Source organism: Strix aluco, chromosome 18 (assembly GCF_031877795.1).
Source record: "Strix aluco isolate bStrAlu1 chromosome 18, bStrAlu1.hap1, whole genome shotgun sequence".
NCBI classification, from domain to species: Eukaryota; Metazoa; Chordata; class Aves; order Strigiformes; family Strigidae; genus Strix; species Strix aluco.
In genome coordinates, this window is record NC_133948.1 from 4,338,738 (window position 1) to 4,355,876 (window position 17,139).

General features: G+C 55.1%; 1 protein-coding gene across 11 annotated transcripts in view; it reads right to left on the reverse strand.

The window, feature by feature from the left end:
- Positions 1-9,435: 9,435 nt before the first annotated feature.
- Positions 9,436-17,139, reverse strand: part of NCOR2 (nuclear receptor corepressor 2) — a 257,067-nt gene continuing 249,363 nt past the window's right edge. For 7 of the 11 annotated variants that reach the window (XM_074844700.1, XM_074844698.1, XM_074844696.1 and 4 more), the window contains 4 exons: positions 16,886-16,939; positions 13,767-13,994; positions 11,900-12,079; positions 9,436-11,781 (listed from right to left, as the gene is read on the reverse strand). In XM_074844700.1, coding sequence (XP_074700801.1) covers positions 11,606-11,781; positions 11,900-12,079; positions 13,767-13,994; positions 16,886-16,939 — 638 coding nt within the window. In that variant the 3' untranslated portion in view covers positions 9,436-11,605. The remainder of the gene's footprint in view (positions 11,782-11,899; positions 12,080-13,766; positions 13,995-16,885; positions 16,940-17,139) is intronic. The other 4 variants (XM_074844705.1, XM_074844704.1, XM_074844701.1 and 1 more) reach the window with 2 other exon arrangements.

Genomic DNA, 17,139 nt, shown 5'->3' on the forward strand with positions numbered 1-17,139 from the left:
CTAACCACCTCCAGATTCCCTTCCTGAGCCTGTTCTGAGCCCGGTGATTAGATATTTCTATATACATAAACATTCAAATCATCTCCCCAGGGCTTTTCCTGTCTCACAAGCAAATCCTGAGACCAGCGGCTATTTGCAGCTCCTTGAAATACAAATGGGATCAGGGCTTCTTCCAAACTGACTGCTGCGGCTGGGGCCCTCCGTGCACCTCCCCAGAGCACCTGGCTTGCACTCTGGCCATGCAGCCTCCCATCACGGGCCACCAAGACACCCATCACCTCCTGCATTGGAGTGCAAACTGCTCCAAACACCCCGTGCGTGGCTGCGGGTGATGATGCCGAGAGGCTGCATGGACCAGGAAACCTGTGTGGGCACTGGGCTGTGCCAGGGGGGGTGTGGGGACATGCACGCTTGCAGCAGGAGGGTGTGAAAACCCGCCAAGCGCAAAGCGGTGGAGGGATGAGCAACACGCACACACGAGTGCAAACTGCATTCTCTTTGATGGAGGATTGTAGAAACATTACTTTCCCCTGGGGCTTCACAGTGAAATAACCTGATTATTCGTAAACCAGCTAGAACCATCAATCCCTCATTTATCATTTTCAACATAAATAATAAGGGTGAGAGAGGAACACGCCAGTAATAAACTAGTTATAGATGTACTGTTGAAATCTGCCCATTTCCTTTAAATATGCCCCACTTACTGATAATAAACAGTGAGCCAGCCAACTCCTGGTCTCAGTCCTCGAGCGTTGGATCACAAAGGACACAAGCCAACACCCTCCTTTATGCTAGTGAAAGTCCATTTGGCGTTTGCGTGGGAGGCCAGCCTCGAAAATGCAGCAAATTTTAAAAAAACACATTTGTCTCACTGACAAATGCCTCAGGAAATAAAAGCCTTTGTATTCTTCTTTGACCTCTTCCACTCACAGATGGGTTTTTGCTGTGCTTCCGACAGTTTGGTTTTTTTTTAGCACCTGCACTTCCAGGACATTCATTCTAGCTGCTGAAGAGCACAGCTCGGCCGCCCGACACGGGGGATGGCTTTAAGCACGAGCATCCCCAGCGCCTGTGGTGTACATCACGTCAAGGACTTACTGACCTGTGGTGGTTAAGCAGGATGGCCTTGGGGGTGCAGAGCTGGGGTTTTAGCTTCAGGTCCAGCTTCTAGTGAGGCATTATGGGATGGCAGCATCTCAGCCCTCTTAGAGCATCCTTGGCTGGTTGAGCACAGGCTTTACTCTGGAATATAGATCAAACCAGAGGAGATAGCACCCAGAGCCATGCAGATCCCTAACTAGTATCCAGGAGAGGAGTTGAACATCCTTACAGCTCTAGCCTGAGCCTGTTATCAGAATGAAGTGAAGGTGGAGTGGAGCAGGGAATGGCGGAGCAGCACTTGAGGCTTGGGGTACTTTGCTAAGCACGGCACTGCTCTGCCTCCGGGTCTGCCCTTGAACTTTGCAGCTTGGGCCCTTTCCGAGTCCTCCAGGACTTGTAAATGTTTTGGCAGCACCAGCCCTCTGTGCAAGCCCCAGCCATAGCTGAAGCACACTGTTAATGAGCCACGTGTTTCAAAGGCCTCCAGGCTTGGCACCGGATCGTGGGGACCCGTTGGAGCCCAGCTCCATTAGCCGGCCGCGCTATGCTGTGCTGCAGCCCAGCAGAACTGGCTGCAAAGTGCCCAGCTCAGCACTTTCTGGAAAAGCTTCATTTTACAGAGGAGTGGCTGATCTGGGGGAAGGTCCTGCTGCCCTCCCCCACCCAGCCCCTCCCCTGCTGCTCACCCCTCCAGAGGTCTCTCCTCTATATGCACTCAGAAAGGGGGGGAGGGAAAAAAATCACATATATATTTAAACACTGCCTAATGGTGAAAAATAACATCTGGAGAGCAGCCTAGCCTTGCCCCTCACACAGAGTCCTCCATCGCCACATCTCAATACAAAACCCAACAGGAAATCGGTCCAGAAGGGACCCGTCAGCTCGGAGATAGGGATGACTCTCCCTGCGGGCGCCACCAGCCTGGGGACAGAGGCCACTGACCAGGGGACAGCAGGTACCCAAGAGCCCTGGAGAAGTGGGTGGCTGGCTAAAGCTGTATTCACTGTTGGGAGAGTCTTGGCGAGCAAAGGGAACTGGACTGCTCAGCAGCAGGGTGACCCCTCGCCCGTGCCTGTGCCTCCCATGCTGGCCCATCTGCCCTGGACCCCAGGAAACAGGGGCGCTGGAGAAACCCCGCTTCCTTCGAGCCTGTTTCCAAAGAGGCTCTTCCAGCCAACATTAACACACTTTGCTTTACTTCCCAGCATGGCCCGGGGCAGAACGCAACATCTGGACCTAATAAAAAGGCTGCTCTCCCCCACAAAGAGACCCAAGAGCAACCTCTGCTATTTGGTTTCCAACCTCTGCTGTTTGGTTTCTCCTTCACCAGTGGACAGAGGAGGCAGCTCCAGCTCAGGGGTTGTTGCTGGTCTGAAGGGGAGCAGGATGCTCTGGCAGCCCACGGGGACTGGTAGCTTAAAAATGGGCCCAGCAGGGTAAAGTTGGATGGTTTTCACTGCTAAGGAGCCAGAAATGCTTGAACTGGTTGTGACTTCTCATCAGGGTATAGAGTTGGGGTATAAGGATTTGTTCTTCCCTTGAACAGAATGGAGCTCTTTTTCAGTTCCAAAAACATGAAAGCTGAAGATGGCTGTAAGCCAAGGCCCAGGATTAACATCCCCATGGGGAAAAGCTCTGCTTCAGTCCAACTGGAATGCAGATCCAGACCTGGCACCCATCTTCAGGCACGCACCGACCAGGTTCCTTGCGTCTGACCTCTGGCAGCTGCTTCGCTTTCTGGAAGAGGCTCAGGACAAAACAGCAGCAGAAAATACTCCTGGATCCTGGGCAGGGCTGCATCAGGATTGCATAGCTGAAGTCCAGCCTTTTGCAAACAAACACCCAAGTCAGTGGAGTCCAGACCTCTTTGGAGTCCACGTCTCACCGGAGCTGGTTCAGGGCCCATCATACCTGCTGACAGCTGCTCTGAGCAGAGTTGGAGGAACATGTTGAAGGAGGATGTAGTGTCTTCGAGAGCAACCTTCTGGACGATGTTGCTCTGCTTTTTGCTCTTCATGAAACCTACTCTTCCCCCTGTGCCACGGGAGGCAGGAGAGGAGCCCCCAGCAGCCCACGGAGGTGACCCTCTCTTGCTGGTGCAGCGTTTTCTGCAAATACTGACCTGCAACCTGTGGAGCAATTGATTTTGGCTGGCTCGACTGGGGCTGCATGCCCGTGGGTGAGACCTCAGACCAACCCTCCCAGGGCTTCTACTTTCTCCCTGGGTTTCTTCAGCATCTTCTTGGGAGCACTGGGGGCTGCTGTGGCAATTAAAAGTGAGAGCTCAAAATACACCATGGTTAGCATGGCCGGACCTTGCAGCTAGTGCAATTGGTGTTTCCTATCGCCTGGCATCACCTCAGCAAATACTGCAACAGAGTTTTCTCTGAGCTGAACATGCATCTAGTCATCAAAGAGATGGCAAATGACTAATAAATATGAAAAGAAGTCGGGGGACAGCAAAAATTTCTGGACCAAGATCAATCTTCACTGACAACTGCTGCTTTTTCTAAGCGAAAGTACCCTGCAGAGTTTAAAACGGCGTCTGACTTCAAAGCAGAGAGCTCTCCAGATGGAGTTTACCGCCATTGCTAACACCCTGTGCTTCGTCAGGTTACATGCATTTACAGAGAGGCGTATTCAGATTATTCCCAAAGAAGGGAAACACACTGGCCTCTTCGAAAATACAGACTTGAAATGACGTGTGACTGATGCTCTCCCCACGATGTAGGTGGCAAAACTGATCTCTGGGCCGGCCTCCTGAGTGCCACGGGCAGTTATTTCTGCCTGTTCTCCTTTTACAAGGGGCAGCAAGGGGAAAGCCTCACCTGTCGGAGGTTACACCGGGGTTGCTGTGTCTGCAGCCGAGATGAACGTGGTCCCTCCTCGGGTGGGATTCAGACACCCTCCCATGGCCCCTGGCACAGCATCACTGCCATGGCAGGAGCAAGCCCATGAGGCCAGCAAGGCCGGGGGGGCAGAGCCAGATGAAGCCTGATTCGTACTGGAGATCTGCTCTGGAAAGCAAGACCCAGGAAGCGGCGTGTTTGCAGCACAATGATTTTGCCTTTCAACCCAGCTGCTGCAGGTTTTCAGTCCAGGGCACGCAGGCAGCCGCCCTCCCCGCGCTGCGTTTCACAGCGGTGTTTCTGGACACCCTGGTGCCACCATGGTGGGGGCTGCTGAGGCTTTCCCTACCCCAGCCCCCCTGTATCCCCGTTAGGTGATTCCTCCTCACAACGCCTGAGATAACTGTGGCTCCAGGTTGGAGAACTGTGCATCCATGGATTTTATTTCGGGAGTATTTCTGCAAAGCTATTTTGTTTGCCTGTTTGTTTGTTTGTGCACCAGCCCACCAGCTCCCCCGAGAGCACTTGCACTTCACTAAAGCCCACCCCGACCTCAGCTCACTCCAGACACAACTGCTCCAACCTCCCATCGGTGGCGAGTGATTTATTACCGCTCCGCTGCCTGGAGCCCTGACAAATACTCATTTTGGTAATTGCAGGAGGCCAAAAATGAGAGGATAAATAAACCTGACAATGAATTCAGCTGTTACTCTCCCCCCCTCACCAGTGACACTCGTTCCCAAGTTTCTTATGAACCCAACTCTTCCCAGATGGGCACACAAGCCAGGAAGAGCTCAGTCAGCCAAAACACCCCTGCCCCTGCCCAACGCCCTTCAGTGTCCCAGCACTGATAAGAGCCAGGCATCCCATCAAAAGCTGCTCTATTTTCCTTCCAAGTTACTCGCCAGCCTAGAACGTCTCATCTCCTGCCAAGATCAGCTCTTTAGCCCTCTGCATCATTATCAGAGAGCATATATAATTTCACGGCAAATCACAAGAACTGATGAATGACTATTTGGATTGCAATTGTCAGGAGAGTATAAAATGCTTCCTGCTGTAAGTAGCCCAGGAACAGTTACCGACTTTCCTGCCCAAAGGCATGTCTGACCCATTCAACCGCTCAGTTGAAGAGCCCCTGTGTAGGGACCACAAGCTGCCCTTCTGGGGAGGGCACAGGGCTGGGTGCTACCAGCACACGGGTTTTGTATTCTGGTGTGTTTTAGTACCCTTGTTTTTTTCTTAATCCTACCCCGCTCATCGCTGGGTACCACAGCTACATCCCTCTCCCCTCCCCATCAACCGCAGGGCACACGCAGCCTGTGGGGAGGGTGCTGAGGCTCAGTGCAGTGTCCTGGCTTGTGAAGCAAGGACAACCTCAGTCTCATGCCCTTTCCCCTCTGTTCCTATAACTCAGCCTGGCCTAGCTAAAACATCTTCCTCTTGCTTTAATTCTTGCTAAAAGAAAAAAAAGTTCCTCATAATCCTAACTAAATAAATGCCAATTCATCACCAGAAGGTCGGAACGCTCCTGCGCCTTCTCACAGCCTCTGTCCAGGGCAAAGGCATTGGGGACTATCTTTTATCCTCCTTTTCCCCTTCAAAATCCCCTGCCAGCCACCCAGTCAAAATAGGAGTGAGTCTGGACTTTGGACTTTTTTTTATTTCTAGTTTTTGAAGCCATCTGCTTTTGTCCCGTTTCATTCTCTTTATGTAAAAGCTTTTCAAGTAGACCTAAAGTTTTCCATCATTAAATCATAAGTGTTGGCCTTGAATTTAGAGTTTTCCCACCTTCTGTTTCTTCAGCATCAGTGTGAATTATCGACCAGGGCTACCGCTGTCAGCCCTCGTCAGCGTTTAAACCCTGATGTGAGAGGCTGAACAGCTTGGCTTCTGTTTGTACTATTTATTAACTTATTCTAATCGCCTTCAGAGAGGCAAAAGCCTTTCCGAGAAGGATTTCAACAAAATCACTGGTCTCAGCGATCTTTAGACTGAACTTTAAAAGCCAGCAGGTATCTACTGAGTGCATCACCATGGGAGCTGGTCGCTGGAGGAGCGTGTGGAGACCGGAGGAGGTTTGGTCGGTGTGGGTACATACCTGGCGGGATTTCAGATGGTGTCTGGGCGATACGAAGGACCCAGGGTGACCTTCAGCAGCACAGAGACAGGAGCCTTTTGGACATCCCCTGGACAGACGAACCAGTCACGCAGCATTGGGGAGCATTTCTCCAGGATTTCCAGCAGCTCGGATCAGGGTGACCACCTGAAACGCTGAGCCAGCAGAAGGTAGGGGTACGCTCTGGCAGAAATGCTCATTGGTGCCCTCAGGAAAACATCTTTTGTGTAAAATCAATTTCTGAGCCCCAGGAAAGGCAGCAGAAGGCCCCCAAGTACAAAACCAACTAACAGCCCTTCAACTGATTAAATTCCATAGAGTCCCCCAATTTGTCCTGACACAGAGCCAGACCCCTCAGCTCGCTGTCCCCCCATTCATCACTTGCCCTGTAAAACGCCACCGCACCCCCACCCCACGGCAGCCGCAAGAGCTCCCGACTCCGTGGCACCGGCCCCGCAGGTGCAGATGTCGGAGGGGGACTTGGGGACTGATGGCTCCTGGCCCCAGAGTCAACTGTACCCCATGGGACAGATGTCAGAGATAAAGCAATTTAGACTCACAAATAAATACCAAGGCTTCTGTTTTGGTTCTTAATTAGGTAGTGGCTAACTAGCCTCCCCAATACTTTCCTACGAGGCTTGTGAGGGATTATCCATCACAAGACTATACATTATTTTTTTAAACTAAATTCAATTTTTAAATTCAATCACAGTTGAACAATGTTTTCCCTGGCTGCTGGTCCAAGGTGCCCTCCAGCACTACCCCTGCGCGGTGCTGGCAGAGGTGCAGGTAACTCTTGTTTGGGGCATTTAGCTAAGGGGTGCATGGTCCCACAGCTGTCCCTGGGTGCCACTAGCACCCCTTGGTGACACAGTCAGTAAAAACATCGTGCTTAAGCAGCTCTTGGCCATCAGTTGGTTAAAAAAAGCAGCACAGGGGTGCAAGCCCTGCCTGGAAATGGGGAAACTGAGGCAAGGATGGAGGCGGCAACTTGGCCAAAGCACTGATCCCCTGAGCTTTGGGGTGCGACATCCCATTGTGCTTCAGCAGCAAACTCATCCCTTGCCAAGGTCCCTCCAGCAGCCCCGTCCCCATCGCTGGGGGGTATTCGCCGTATTAGCCGGCCCCGATGTGAGTGAGCCACACACCTTGGGGCACTGCTGCCACCGACCCTTTTCCCCCCTCTCTCAGCCCATTTTGCCACAGACACCCCCGTCAGTGCCCCGCCAGTGCGGGGGTCCCCAACCCACCCCGCACCCTCCTCGCCATCCCGCTCCCAATTCAGCTGCCCCGCGAGCAGCTCGCCCTGCACACAAACAGGCAGGAGCACGCTATATTTTACTGCCAAATAAGCTTTTTTTTTGTTTGGGTTGGTTTGTTTGCTTTTTTATTATTTAACCAGTAAGGCAGTGTTTGGACACTGCTACCCACACCGCTTGCTGGTGGGCACGCCGAGCAAAATAACAGTGAACAAACCCCTTCACCTTTAGTAGAAGAACCCCACCCCTCTAGAGCAAGCTGCGGAAATATTTACACCTGGTGGTTTCTCTGTACAGCCCCGGCTATCATACATCTCACTTCAAAACAGCTATGCACAGGTTGTTGTACAAAAGATAGATATTTCCCCCCGGTACAGTTCAAGCGATAAATTGTCCAATAATTTGTTTGCCTGTTTGTACAAGTTACAAAGTTGGCGAACATAAACTTTAAACTTGGGTTTTTTTAATAGTTTAACGTGACTTTCTCTTGGATTGCACAACCACAGCCGGCAGCACAAGGAGGTGCCGGTCGGACCCTGCCGCGGGGTTTTGGGGTGCTCGGGGATGCCTCAGTCCCCAGCCTGGGGGTGGGCAGGGGGGAGCATGAGGGCTAGAGCGGGTCAGGATGGGGAGAGCATCAGGACCTGAGGGAGCAGCAGCTCCCCTTTTCCCAAAACCATGCTGCCCCAGCCCCTGTGAGCGGGGAAATGGGGGGAGCTACCCCACAGCAGAGCCCTGGGGCTGGGCGCATCCCCAGCGAGCGGCTGTGGGCCTCCCTCCCGCCCAGCACGCTGCCAACTCCTTGATTTGACCCAAATTAATTAATCTGCAGCGGGAGGATGCTCCTTGCTTCGGCAAGGGCGGCTCAGAGCTCCCCAACAGGAGCTGCCGCTGCTCTCCGTGTCCCCCCGCGGTGTCCCCCTGTCCCTGCTGCTGCTGGGGGGACGCGCTGGGGGACAGGAGGGTCTGTGCGGGGCCGGGGTGTACGTGGGGAGACCAGATGATGGAGACGCAGCAAGATAGAACTGAGCCGCAGGGCTGGGCTCTCTGCAGGGGGGGTCCCCAAGTGGAGGATCCTGCTGGAGCAAAACCCACGCGTGTCCCTGCCACGGCCGGTCTCACACACACCCCCCCGGGCTGCTCCCCTCCCGCGGGTGCCAGCCCAGTGCAGGCTGTCGTGGTGGGATGGGGACACACCGCACAGTCAGAGCTCAAGCTCTTGCAGAGCCGGGAACATCAGCGACGTGTCCTGCTCCCTGCTCCAGAAACGATCCCAAAGGATCCCACCAAGTGTGAGGCTGCCGGAGCCCCGCAAGCGGCTGGGGATCACCAGCGTCTCCCCGGCTCCTCCTCATCCTCCCAGCCCCGCAGCACCGTGCCCCTCTGCAACCACCACCCTGCCCAGATGGTGGGTAACATCTGCCTGACCATCCATCCACCAGCACAAGCCACAAACCCCAAAAGGACTAAAACAACCTCACAAACATCTGAAAACTCTTTGGACGCCCTCACAGCACAGCCCCCAGGCATCAGCTGGGCTTCAGGGCTCCTGGCCAGCCCCACCAGCTCCGAGCCCTTGCCCCACACCCATGAAAGACACGGTGGAAACAAGAGGAAAAGAGAAAAATGGCTACAGGGTTAGCACCGAAGGGTGGGACAAGCTCTTCACCCCCCCATCCCACGCTTCAGGTGGTGGCCACGCCGTGGGCGATGGTTGCCCGGGGTTAACGGGGGGACACCCCAGCCCGGTGAGAAGGCGGCTCTGCAGCTCCTGGCTGGAGTCCGTGGCCTTTCCCGATGTCCCGGCCCCCGGCTGCGCTCAGCCCGCGGGCTCGGCCCGGGATGCCGCGCGGTGAGGAACCCCAACGCCGCCCCAGCACCTCTCCACCCCCGGCATGCTGCGGGTACCACTGGCCAGAGCGGGCCACGGGGGAAGCCAAGGCTCCGTGTGGCCGCCCCGGGGGGCACAAGCTCGGTTCAGGCGCTTCTCTCGCCCCCCTCGCCACGGCTCAACCCACGCCGGGGTCCCTGGGTCTGCGATGCCGGGCAGCATCCGGCAACCGGCACCTTCCTGGACTTCTGGAGACACCAAAGCAGCACACAGTATTGCTACTGTGCCAAGTGGGAACTTTATTCTTTGTTGTGGATTTTTTTTTTTTTTTCCTACTTTTTTCCGAATAGGTTAAGGAGGTGGCTTTGAAGATGGGTCGGATTTGGATTTTTTTTCCCAGCAAAATCTGCAACAGTTTAATGCAGTTATGCCCAGACATCAGCTCTGTTAGTTTTTACATCTCAGAGCCACGGAGACACCAGCAGCAATAACCTGGGAACGGAAAGACTTCCACATCGCTTGTGCATTGTCTCTGATTTTTTTTTCTTAAAAAAAAAAAAAAAAAAAAGCACAACAGAAAAGACACAAACATTGATGAACATTAAAAACCTGTACATTGTAAAAAAACCAAAAAAAAAACCCCAACAAAAAAAAAAAAAAACCAACCAACCCCAAACAAACAACAAACACCATCATTCTCTTGCTTCGGATCAGAATCAACCTGGGAACGTTGCAGGGGGAAAAGAAAGATCCATCGGGAAGGTGACGGCGCCGGCCTCGCCGCTGGACCCGCGCGTCGGCTGCGGGGCTGCCGGGGGCTGCGGGGGCTGCGGGGGCTGCGGGGGCTGCGGGGGCTGGCTGCCCACCCAGCAGCCCGAGAGGCAGAAAGTCTGTGCCGTGCTCTGGGTTCCTCTAGCGTATAGAATGCAAAGCATTTAATACATTTTTTTTTTTCTTTTTGCCATTTTTTTTTTTCCCCCAGAGCGAGAAAGCAGAAGTGAATGAAAAAAAGTCTAATATTTTGTTCTTTAACCATGTAACTGCAGATATGAGCCAACATCATGGAATGAAAAAAATAATGTAAAGTAGAGCATTCGTGTATCACAAAAATACAATAAAAACTTTTTTTAACTTTTTTTTTTCTTTTTTTTTTTTTTTTTTTTTTTTTTTTTAAAGTTTCCTGTGAACTCCCTGCCACGCCGGCCTCCTGCCCGCTCTGCCCCTGCACCCGGCCAGCTCGGAGGGCTCTGGAGAATCAACGACTACAACCAGCAAAAGATTTCTGCTGAGTCAGCAAAGGTGTGTGTAACGGGGTGGGGTGGGGGGGCCCTGCAACCACGGCAAGATTTTTTTGTTTTTGTTTTAAACTAAGTTCATACATTCTCCTGACTTACAGATAACTCTGATGGATCATTGTTACCTTTTTTTTTTTTTTTTAAACCCTTCCATACAATGGACAAACGCATCAAAGCCTGCATGTAAGAACAGAACCTCTTTTACAGCATGTAATACTGTGTTTTGTTTAAGTCCTTCCTTGCGTAAAATATTGACATAATTCACCGAAGGTATCAAAAATATACCCTGTAGACCAATACAATTTACAATTGCCTTTTCTCACCATTCAGAAAACAATGCACTTAAAGCAACCAAGCCCCTCCGTGGGCAGCGCGCGAGCCAGCCCGGGAACAACCCTGCCCGCTCCGATTTAAGCCCAGGATTGCTTCCACCGAAGGGACCAGGATTTTTTTGTTTTTTTAAGAAATAGCTCTTCCCTCCCTCCCCTGCCCACTCATCCCAGCCACGTCTGAGACCACTGCGGGGCTGATACGTCTTGCGATGTGGGTATGACAGGCAATCAGCCCTCAGATCAGCTGAGGGGAACCAAACCGGGGTGTTCCATCCTATTTCACTTCTTAAACTTTTTTTTTTTTTTTTTTCTCTTTTCTTTAACCCGCTCAAGGTTTTGCATTTCTGCAGCACAACCCCACGGCCGGGATGCAGGGGGGAGCATCCCACGGCCCCTCACTCCACTCCGCGGGAGCGCGCCGGCAGAGCGCCCGAGCGCACGCGGCCGCTCACAGTCCCTCTCGAGCGCGGGGGTCACCACCCAGCAAGGCTGCCAAGATCGAAGATGGGTTCCCTTGGGTTTTGTCTCGTTAAGGCTTTTTTCTTTTCTATTTTTCAAACCGAAGAGGATGCAGAAATTTCCAGATGTTGAGAAGGAAAAAAAAAACCAAACAAAAAATTAAAAAAAACCCCCAAACTTTCCCCCAAATTGGCTGGTTGGGAGGGGAAGGAGAAAAAAACAAGGAAAAAAATAAAATAGCTCTGCTCCTGCATCTTTGCTCGTGAGAGCCGGCGGGGCCGGGGCGGTGGGCGCTCACCCCGGGTGTCCCACTCGCTCCCCGCGCCCTGGGTTTGGTCGCCGTCTCCCTGCCCCTGGCTCGCTTCATTCACTGTCCGAAAGGGTTTCGTACTGGGAGCAGAGCAGGGGCTTGGGCTCCTCGTCCCAGGCGTGGTGCTGGCTGCCGGGGGTCCCCTGCGGCAGCGGGGCGGCGGGAGCTGCCGTCACCACCCCACTGGGGAGCCGCATGGTGAGCGGGTTGTAGGGGAACGGCGTTGAACCTGGGTGGGGAGGGGGAAAAAAAAAAGAAGAGTCAACGCCAAGGGGTGGCTGCCCCCCTGTAAACCCCCTGAGAGGGTGACACGGGCGCTTTGGGGACACGTCCCCCCCGAGCCCTACCTGCGGACGACGGCCTGTCCTCCCAGACGCGGTTGGTGAGGGGCGTCCTGCGGTTGCAGTCCCCCTCTGAGTGCACCGAGGAGACGGAGGGCGGCCGCTCGCCCGAGGACAGACCCGGCGCTGGGGACTTGGCCTTGCGGCTGTTGGGTCTGGCAGCGATCTTTGGCTTCCCCCCTCCTCCTGCAAAGAGAAGCGCCCGCTCGTCACCCGGCTTGTCGCGACAGAGTTCGAGGGGTTGGGGAAGGGGTGCAGGTACCCAGCGTTTCCCTTGTAAGAGCTTGCAAAAATGGCTCATGGCAGGAGAAAAGGTCACCCCGGGGGCCGCTGGCATGGTGGGGAAGGGCGATGGGGATGGGGCGAGAGGCTCAAGGAGGTGTCTGTCCCCTCCAGCGCCGCTCTCCGCTTTGTGGGTTGATGCTATGAACCGTCCCGTGGAGCGGATCTGGGGCAGGAGCAGCTCCACGGCTTTGGCCGGGCTGTTTCTCTGTGGGATCCGCTCCCGAGCCGGCTCGTGGCTCAGTCCACACACACAGGTTGTGGCACAGGAGCTCCATGTGCCGCGGTGCAGCCGGTTGGCTGGGACCCCCCGGGAGCTACGTGGGTGCCGGGGCACAGAGCACATTCCCCATGGTCTACATGGCCAGGATGGTCTTTAATCTGTTCTTGCAGCAGAATCCCTGGTGATGTTTAGCCAGTTTTTAAAAGCTTTAAAGCCAAAACAGCCTCAACTGGGTCGGTCAGCCCCACTAAACCAGGGGGAGCTCCCAAAGGGGAGGGATGGACGGGCTCTGCATCCCACCCTTGCCTGCCCAGGCAGCCTCTGCCAGGCGTGGGGAAGCGTGGCTGGAAGAAGCTTCTGGTTTCATGCAGGAGCCAGAAAAGCTTTTCTGCAACAAGCTGAAGAGCACCTGGTCCGAGCTGACCCGGAGGAAGGTGCGTGTGTGCCCCCAAGACTCTCCTCCTCAGCTTCATGGGCTCCGCACCCAGATTGCCAAGGACGACCCCCAGCACTGGCTGCTGTGCTCTGAGCAGGGCACTTGCAAGAGGCAATCTGCCCTTTGCAGGTGTGTGGGGGACAAATGCTCTCCCCCCTATCCATCGCTGGTTCCCCTCCTCTCTTCCTTAACTGGGGATCTGCAGAACAACCCTCCCAGCTCTGCTCAAGCCTCCCCTGAAGCCAGGCAGACCTTGCCGCAGCACCCAGCTGGCTTTGCAAGCCCTGCTGGGGCCCCTGGGGCACCTCACCCCCTGCCCTGCTCTCTGAAGTTGTCCCCCATCTATCATTTCAGCTCCCTTAAGCTCTCTCTCTTGCTCCAGGCACCCTCAGGTCCCATCCAACCCTCTGTCCCAAGCTGGAGCCTGCCCCGCCACCACCCTAGCCCAGGGTGGGGAGGGAAAGGCCACCCTGCCCGGTGTCCCCCTGCACCGGCCCTTCTCAGCTCCTTCCTCTGTTTTGGGAGCAGTGATCCTGCCCGGGGTTTACAGACAGTTTGGGGTGGCTATTTAAGTTTATGGCTTCAGTGTTTAGGTCTTTTGGTGTGGGTTTTTCCCTCCCCCCATAAACCTTTCCCTTGTGTGAAAAAAAAAAAGGAAAAGGAGATATTAAAAACCAACAAACGGGGAAAGGAGCACAGTCAGTGGTTTAGAGAAAGCAACAGCACCTTCTGAAACTATTAAATTAACATCAAACAAGACCAGGATTAATCAGCAGATTCACAAAGCTTGAAGCTGGGGGAGGGAGGGGAGAAAATAAAACCAAAATGAACAAAAATGGGGGTGGGGGGGAATAAATCCACCCACAAAAAGGGAAATATAAAGGCTGAGAATTAATAACACAGAAAGAGCGAAGGTGGAGAGGGCTGCAGACCTGGCAAGGAGCGCACGTCCTCGTTTCGTCCATCAGCAGGAGTTATGGGCATAGCAGCGGGCAGGCTTGCACTGGCATTCAGAGAGTTAAAAGCATTGGCACTGAGAGGTGAGCGCTCTTCCCACTGCTCGTCATATTTACCCATTAGGGCTTTCCTAATTATTGCCTCCAACCCCATGTTGGTACTGGAATTCTCTTGGACCGACTGGCTCCTACAACTGATTAGCCCTGGGAGATACGGGAGAGGGAGGAGAGAGGGGACGGGAGATGGGGGGGAGCCAAATGAGAAGAAAGATGGGGGGGACGGGGAAAGGGGGAGAAAGGAGACAAGGGAGAAGGGAAGAAACAAACAGTCAGCACATTCTCGCAAAGCAACAAACTTTGTCATCTTGTTCTTTAAAGCGCTGCGATGCACCCATCCTCCTCCTCCTCCCCACTCCATCCCGCCCCAGGGCTTGGCAGGGGCTGGTGGTGGGATGGGATGGGACTTACTCTGGGATTTGGGTTTCTGGGGTGCTGCAGGCAGGTGGGGTTCCCTGGGGCCAAGGGCTCGGAGGATGGCAGGGGGTAAGGGGTTGTTGCTGAGCCTTGGGGAGTGATTGCAAGAAGGGGGGGCTGTGCTGCCAACCCAGCCAGGCTCGGCACGGGGGCAGGAGAGTCACCTGGATGTGGGGTCCATATGGATGCACACATAGATCAAAAGTCAGTGTGCCAGGAATTTGGAGGCCGGGGCAGTTTCCCATGGAGGAAAAGTCAGGGAAGGACGAGGGATCACCCCACAAAAACACTTCATCAGAAAGAGGCGCCTGGGTTTGGCCCTGGCATGAGAAATGGCAAACGCAGGCAGTCCCCGGGCAAGGGCACGCAGCCTGCGGAGCTGCCTGCGTGGGGTCAGGCTACGCTGGGGAGAGGGGAGAGTCCTTTTGTCCCTCCTCGCGCTCTTTGCAAGCCCCCTGCCCACTGCCCCAGCCCACTCCCTTCCTCCCCTCCGGGCCAGGAGCCCACTGCGGCCCAGGGCCCCCTCCCGGGCTGAGCCGCGGCTACGGGACAGGATGCAGAGGCGAAGTGGTGTGTCCGCGTGGTTGTGAGTCTCAAGCCATGCAGTTATGGTGCAGCACCGCACAGGGACCAGAGGGCACTAGGCTCAGCCACGCCACCGTCATTCCCAGTGTGGCGGTTACAGGGAACAAGCAAGGGCAAAATACAGACACAAAAACAGCAGGCCGGCGAGGGAAGCCCCACTGGCAGCCACCCACCCCCCCACCCCCAGCTCACCCCATCCCGGGGGTGTTGGCGCTGGGATCGCTGCCCCTCTGCACGGAAAGGGACGGATCCCGGGTTCGCTTGTCTTCCTGTAAATGGGCAGGGTCTCTCCTGGTCCCCTCCAGCCAGATCCCAGCCCTCAGCTCCCTGCGCTCGGCCTTTACGCCTCCCTCCAGCACAGCAGGAACAGCTTTAACCAGGGGATGCTCTCAGGAGGTTGGGCCTCACCCCCACAAATTCTGTCTGCCACGGACCCTCAGGTCCCAGCTGGCTGCACCCTCTCATCCCAGCTGCTGGCGTGAGCCGGATCCTTCTCCCAAACACGTTCACACCGGTGAGCGGTCTTACACCACTGAGGGCTGTGCTTGGCCCTCCTACCCCTCAGAGTCCTTGTCCACAGCACCTCCTTCCCATGGATGTGAGAAAGCTGCCATTCCTCCTACTTAAAACTAACAACCTGAAGGCATTCCTGCTGTAGGAGAGCATTAATACTTAATCAATTAAGTATCCATTAATACTCCTCAATGGGGATTCATTTGTGAGCCCACCTGGACGTTGCTGCAGCAGGTGGCAACAACTCGACAGCCTTCACGCTGTCTTTCTCCCTCGGGCTGGTCTCTGTCCCATGCTGGGGAAGCCCATGTTGGCCACCTGACTCTGCGGGGCCGCTTTCCACCCCTCTTTGCCCAAATCCCTTCCTTAAACTGTTGCCTCTCCTCCTTTCCCAGCTGGGCTGAAAGCTGCGGGCCCAGCAGAGCTGGGGAAGGTGCAGTTCCCCTGGGGAAGCTCCTAAACCTCCATTTCGGCTCCTGCGTGGTGGTCCTCAGGGTCAGCACGGCAAATACATCTCCATGGGTGTCTGGGGGACCATCCTGAGCTCTTCCCAGCACCCTTTCTCCCTGAGAGCAGGAGGGCTCTTTGGGGGCTGGGGTACAGTCCCAGGTGTTAGCCAGCAAACCCCCGGTTAGGCAGGCCGGCAGGTTAATGCTGGTTAGGGCTGGGGACTCGCTAAAGCCCACCGTGGCTGCCCGCAGCAGCGCTCAGCTACCACCGCCAAAACCGCTCCCCCAGAACCGGGCGATGAGCCCGAACCCCTCCACCCGCCGGGAGCTCCACGCTCTGCGCAGCAGCAGAGGCCCAAGCGGTCCTGCCCACGAAGCTCTTCTGCGTGCCACCGGCGGCACCACCATGCCCGCACCCGGCCACCACCTGAACGTTTCCTCCCAGTTCTGGAAAAACCAGGAGTCAACCCCTGCTTTAAGCACCTGGAGGACTGAGCACGCTGCCAGCACCCCCGTGCCCGAGCACCCCTCCGTCTCCCAGCAAACACCTCCCCATGGTCCTCAGCCATCACCAGTTTGCCCAACGCTCTCAGTTCAAGGCTACAGGGTGCTGCTCTCACCCCAGTTTGCTTTTGCAACCGGCTCCTGCAGCCTGCCTGCTCCGCAGTGGCACAGAGCCTGCTTCCCACCCTCACGTCCCCTTTCGCCGCTGCCCTCCGACCCATCCACAGGTGACCACAAGGTCCCACACCAAGAGCAGGATGCTCTCTCCTGAGCGTGAGGTCCACCTTGCTATAGTTTAACCCTCTGGCAGCATCAGATGGCCAACCCTTGCTTGACTTTTAACCTCTCCTCAAACTCTGCCAGGCTTCCCGAGGAATTACACTGCACTGTCTCCAACTCAACGGCGGGGATTTACGGTGTGTCCCGAGGCTTTGGCCTCCCAGTAACTGTTATGCTCAGTTTTACCGCAAAATGCGAAAAGGAGATGCTTAAATCTACTGAGTCTCCTGCTCTCCGTGGCTGTGAGCCCCGGAGGGAATGAGGTATGGTACAGGTATATGGGAGAGTTACCTGCTCCGGTAATCGCTGGCATATTGAAAATCTCTGTCCCAGGCTGCCCAACATCTGGAGAAAAACAAAGAAGCTCTTCAGTAAGGAGAGCAGCACGTGCAGGCTGGCGGTAGGGAGGGACCTGCCGTGCCAGCCACGACAAGATCCCGGTGTCCCTGTCACGGCACCTAGTCTGGCAGCAGCCCACCTCCCCCAGGCACTGGGGTGGGTCTGTGGGTGCTGGTCGGGACCAGGAATAATTGTCTTTGGGACAT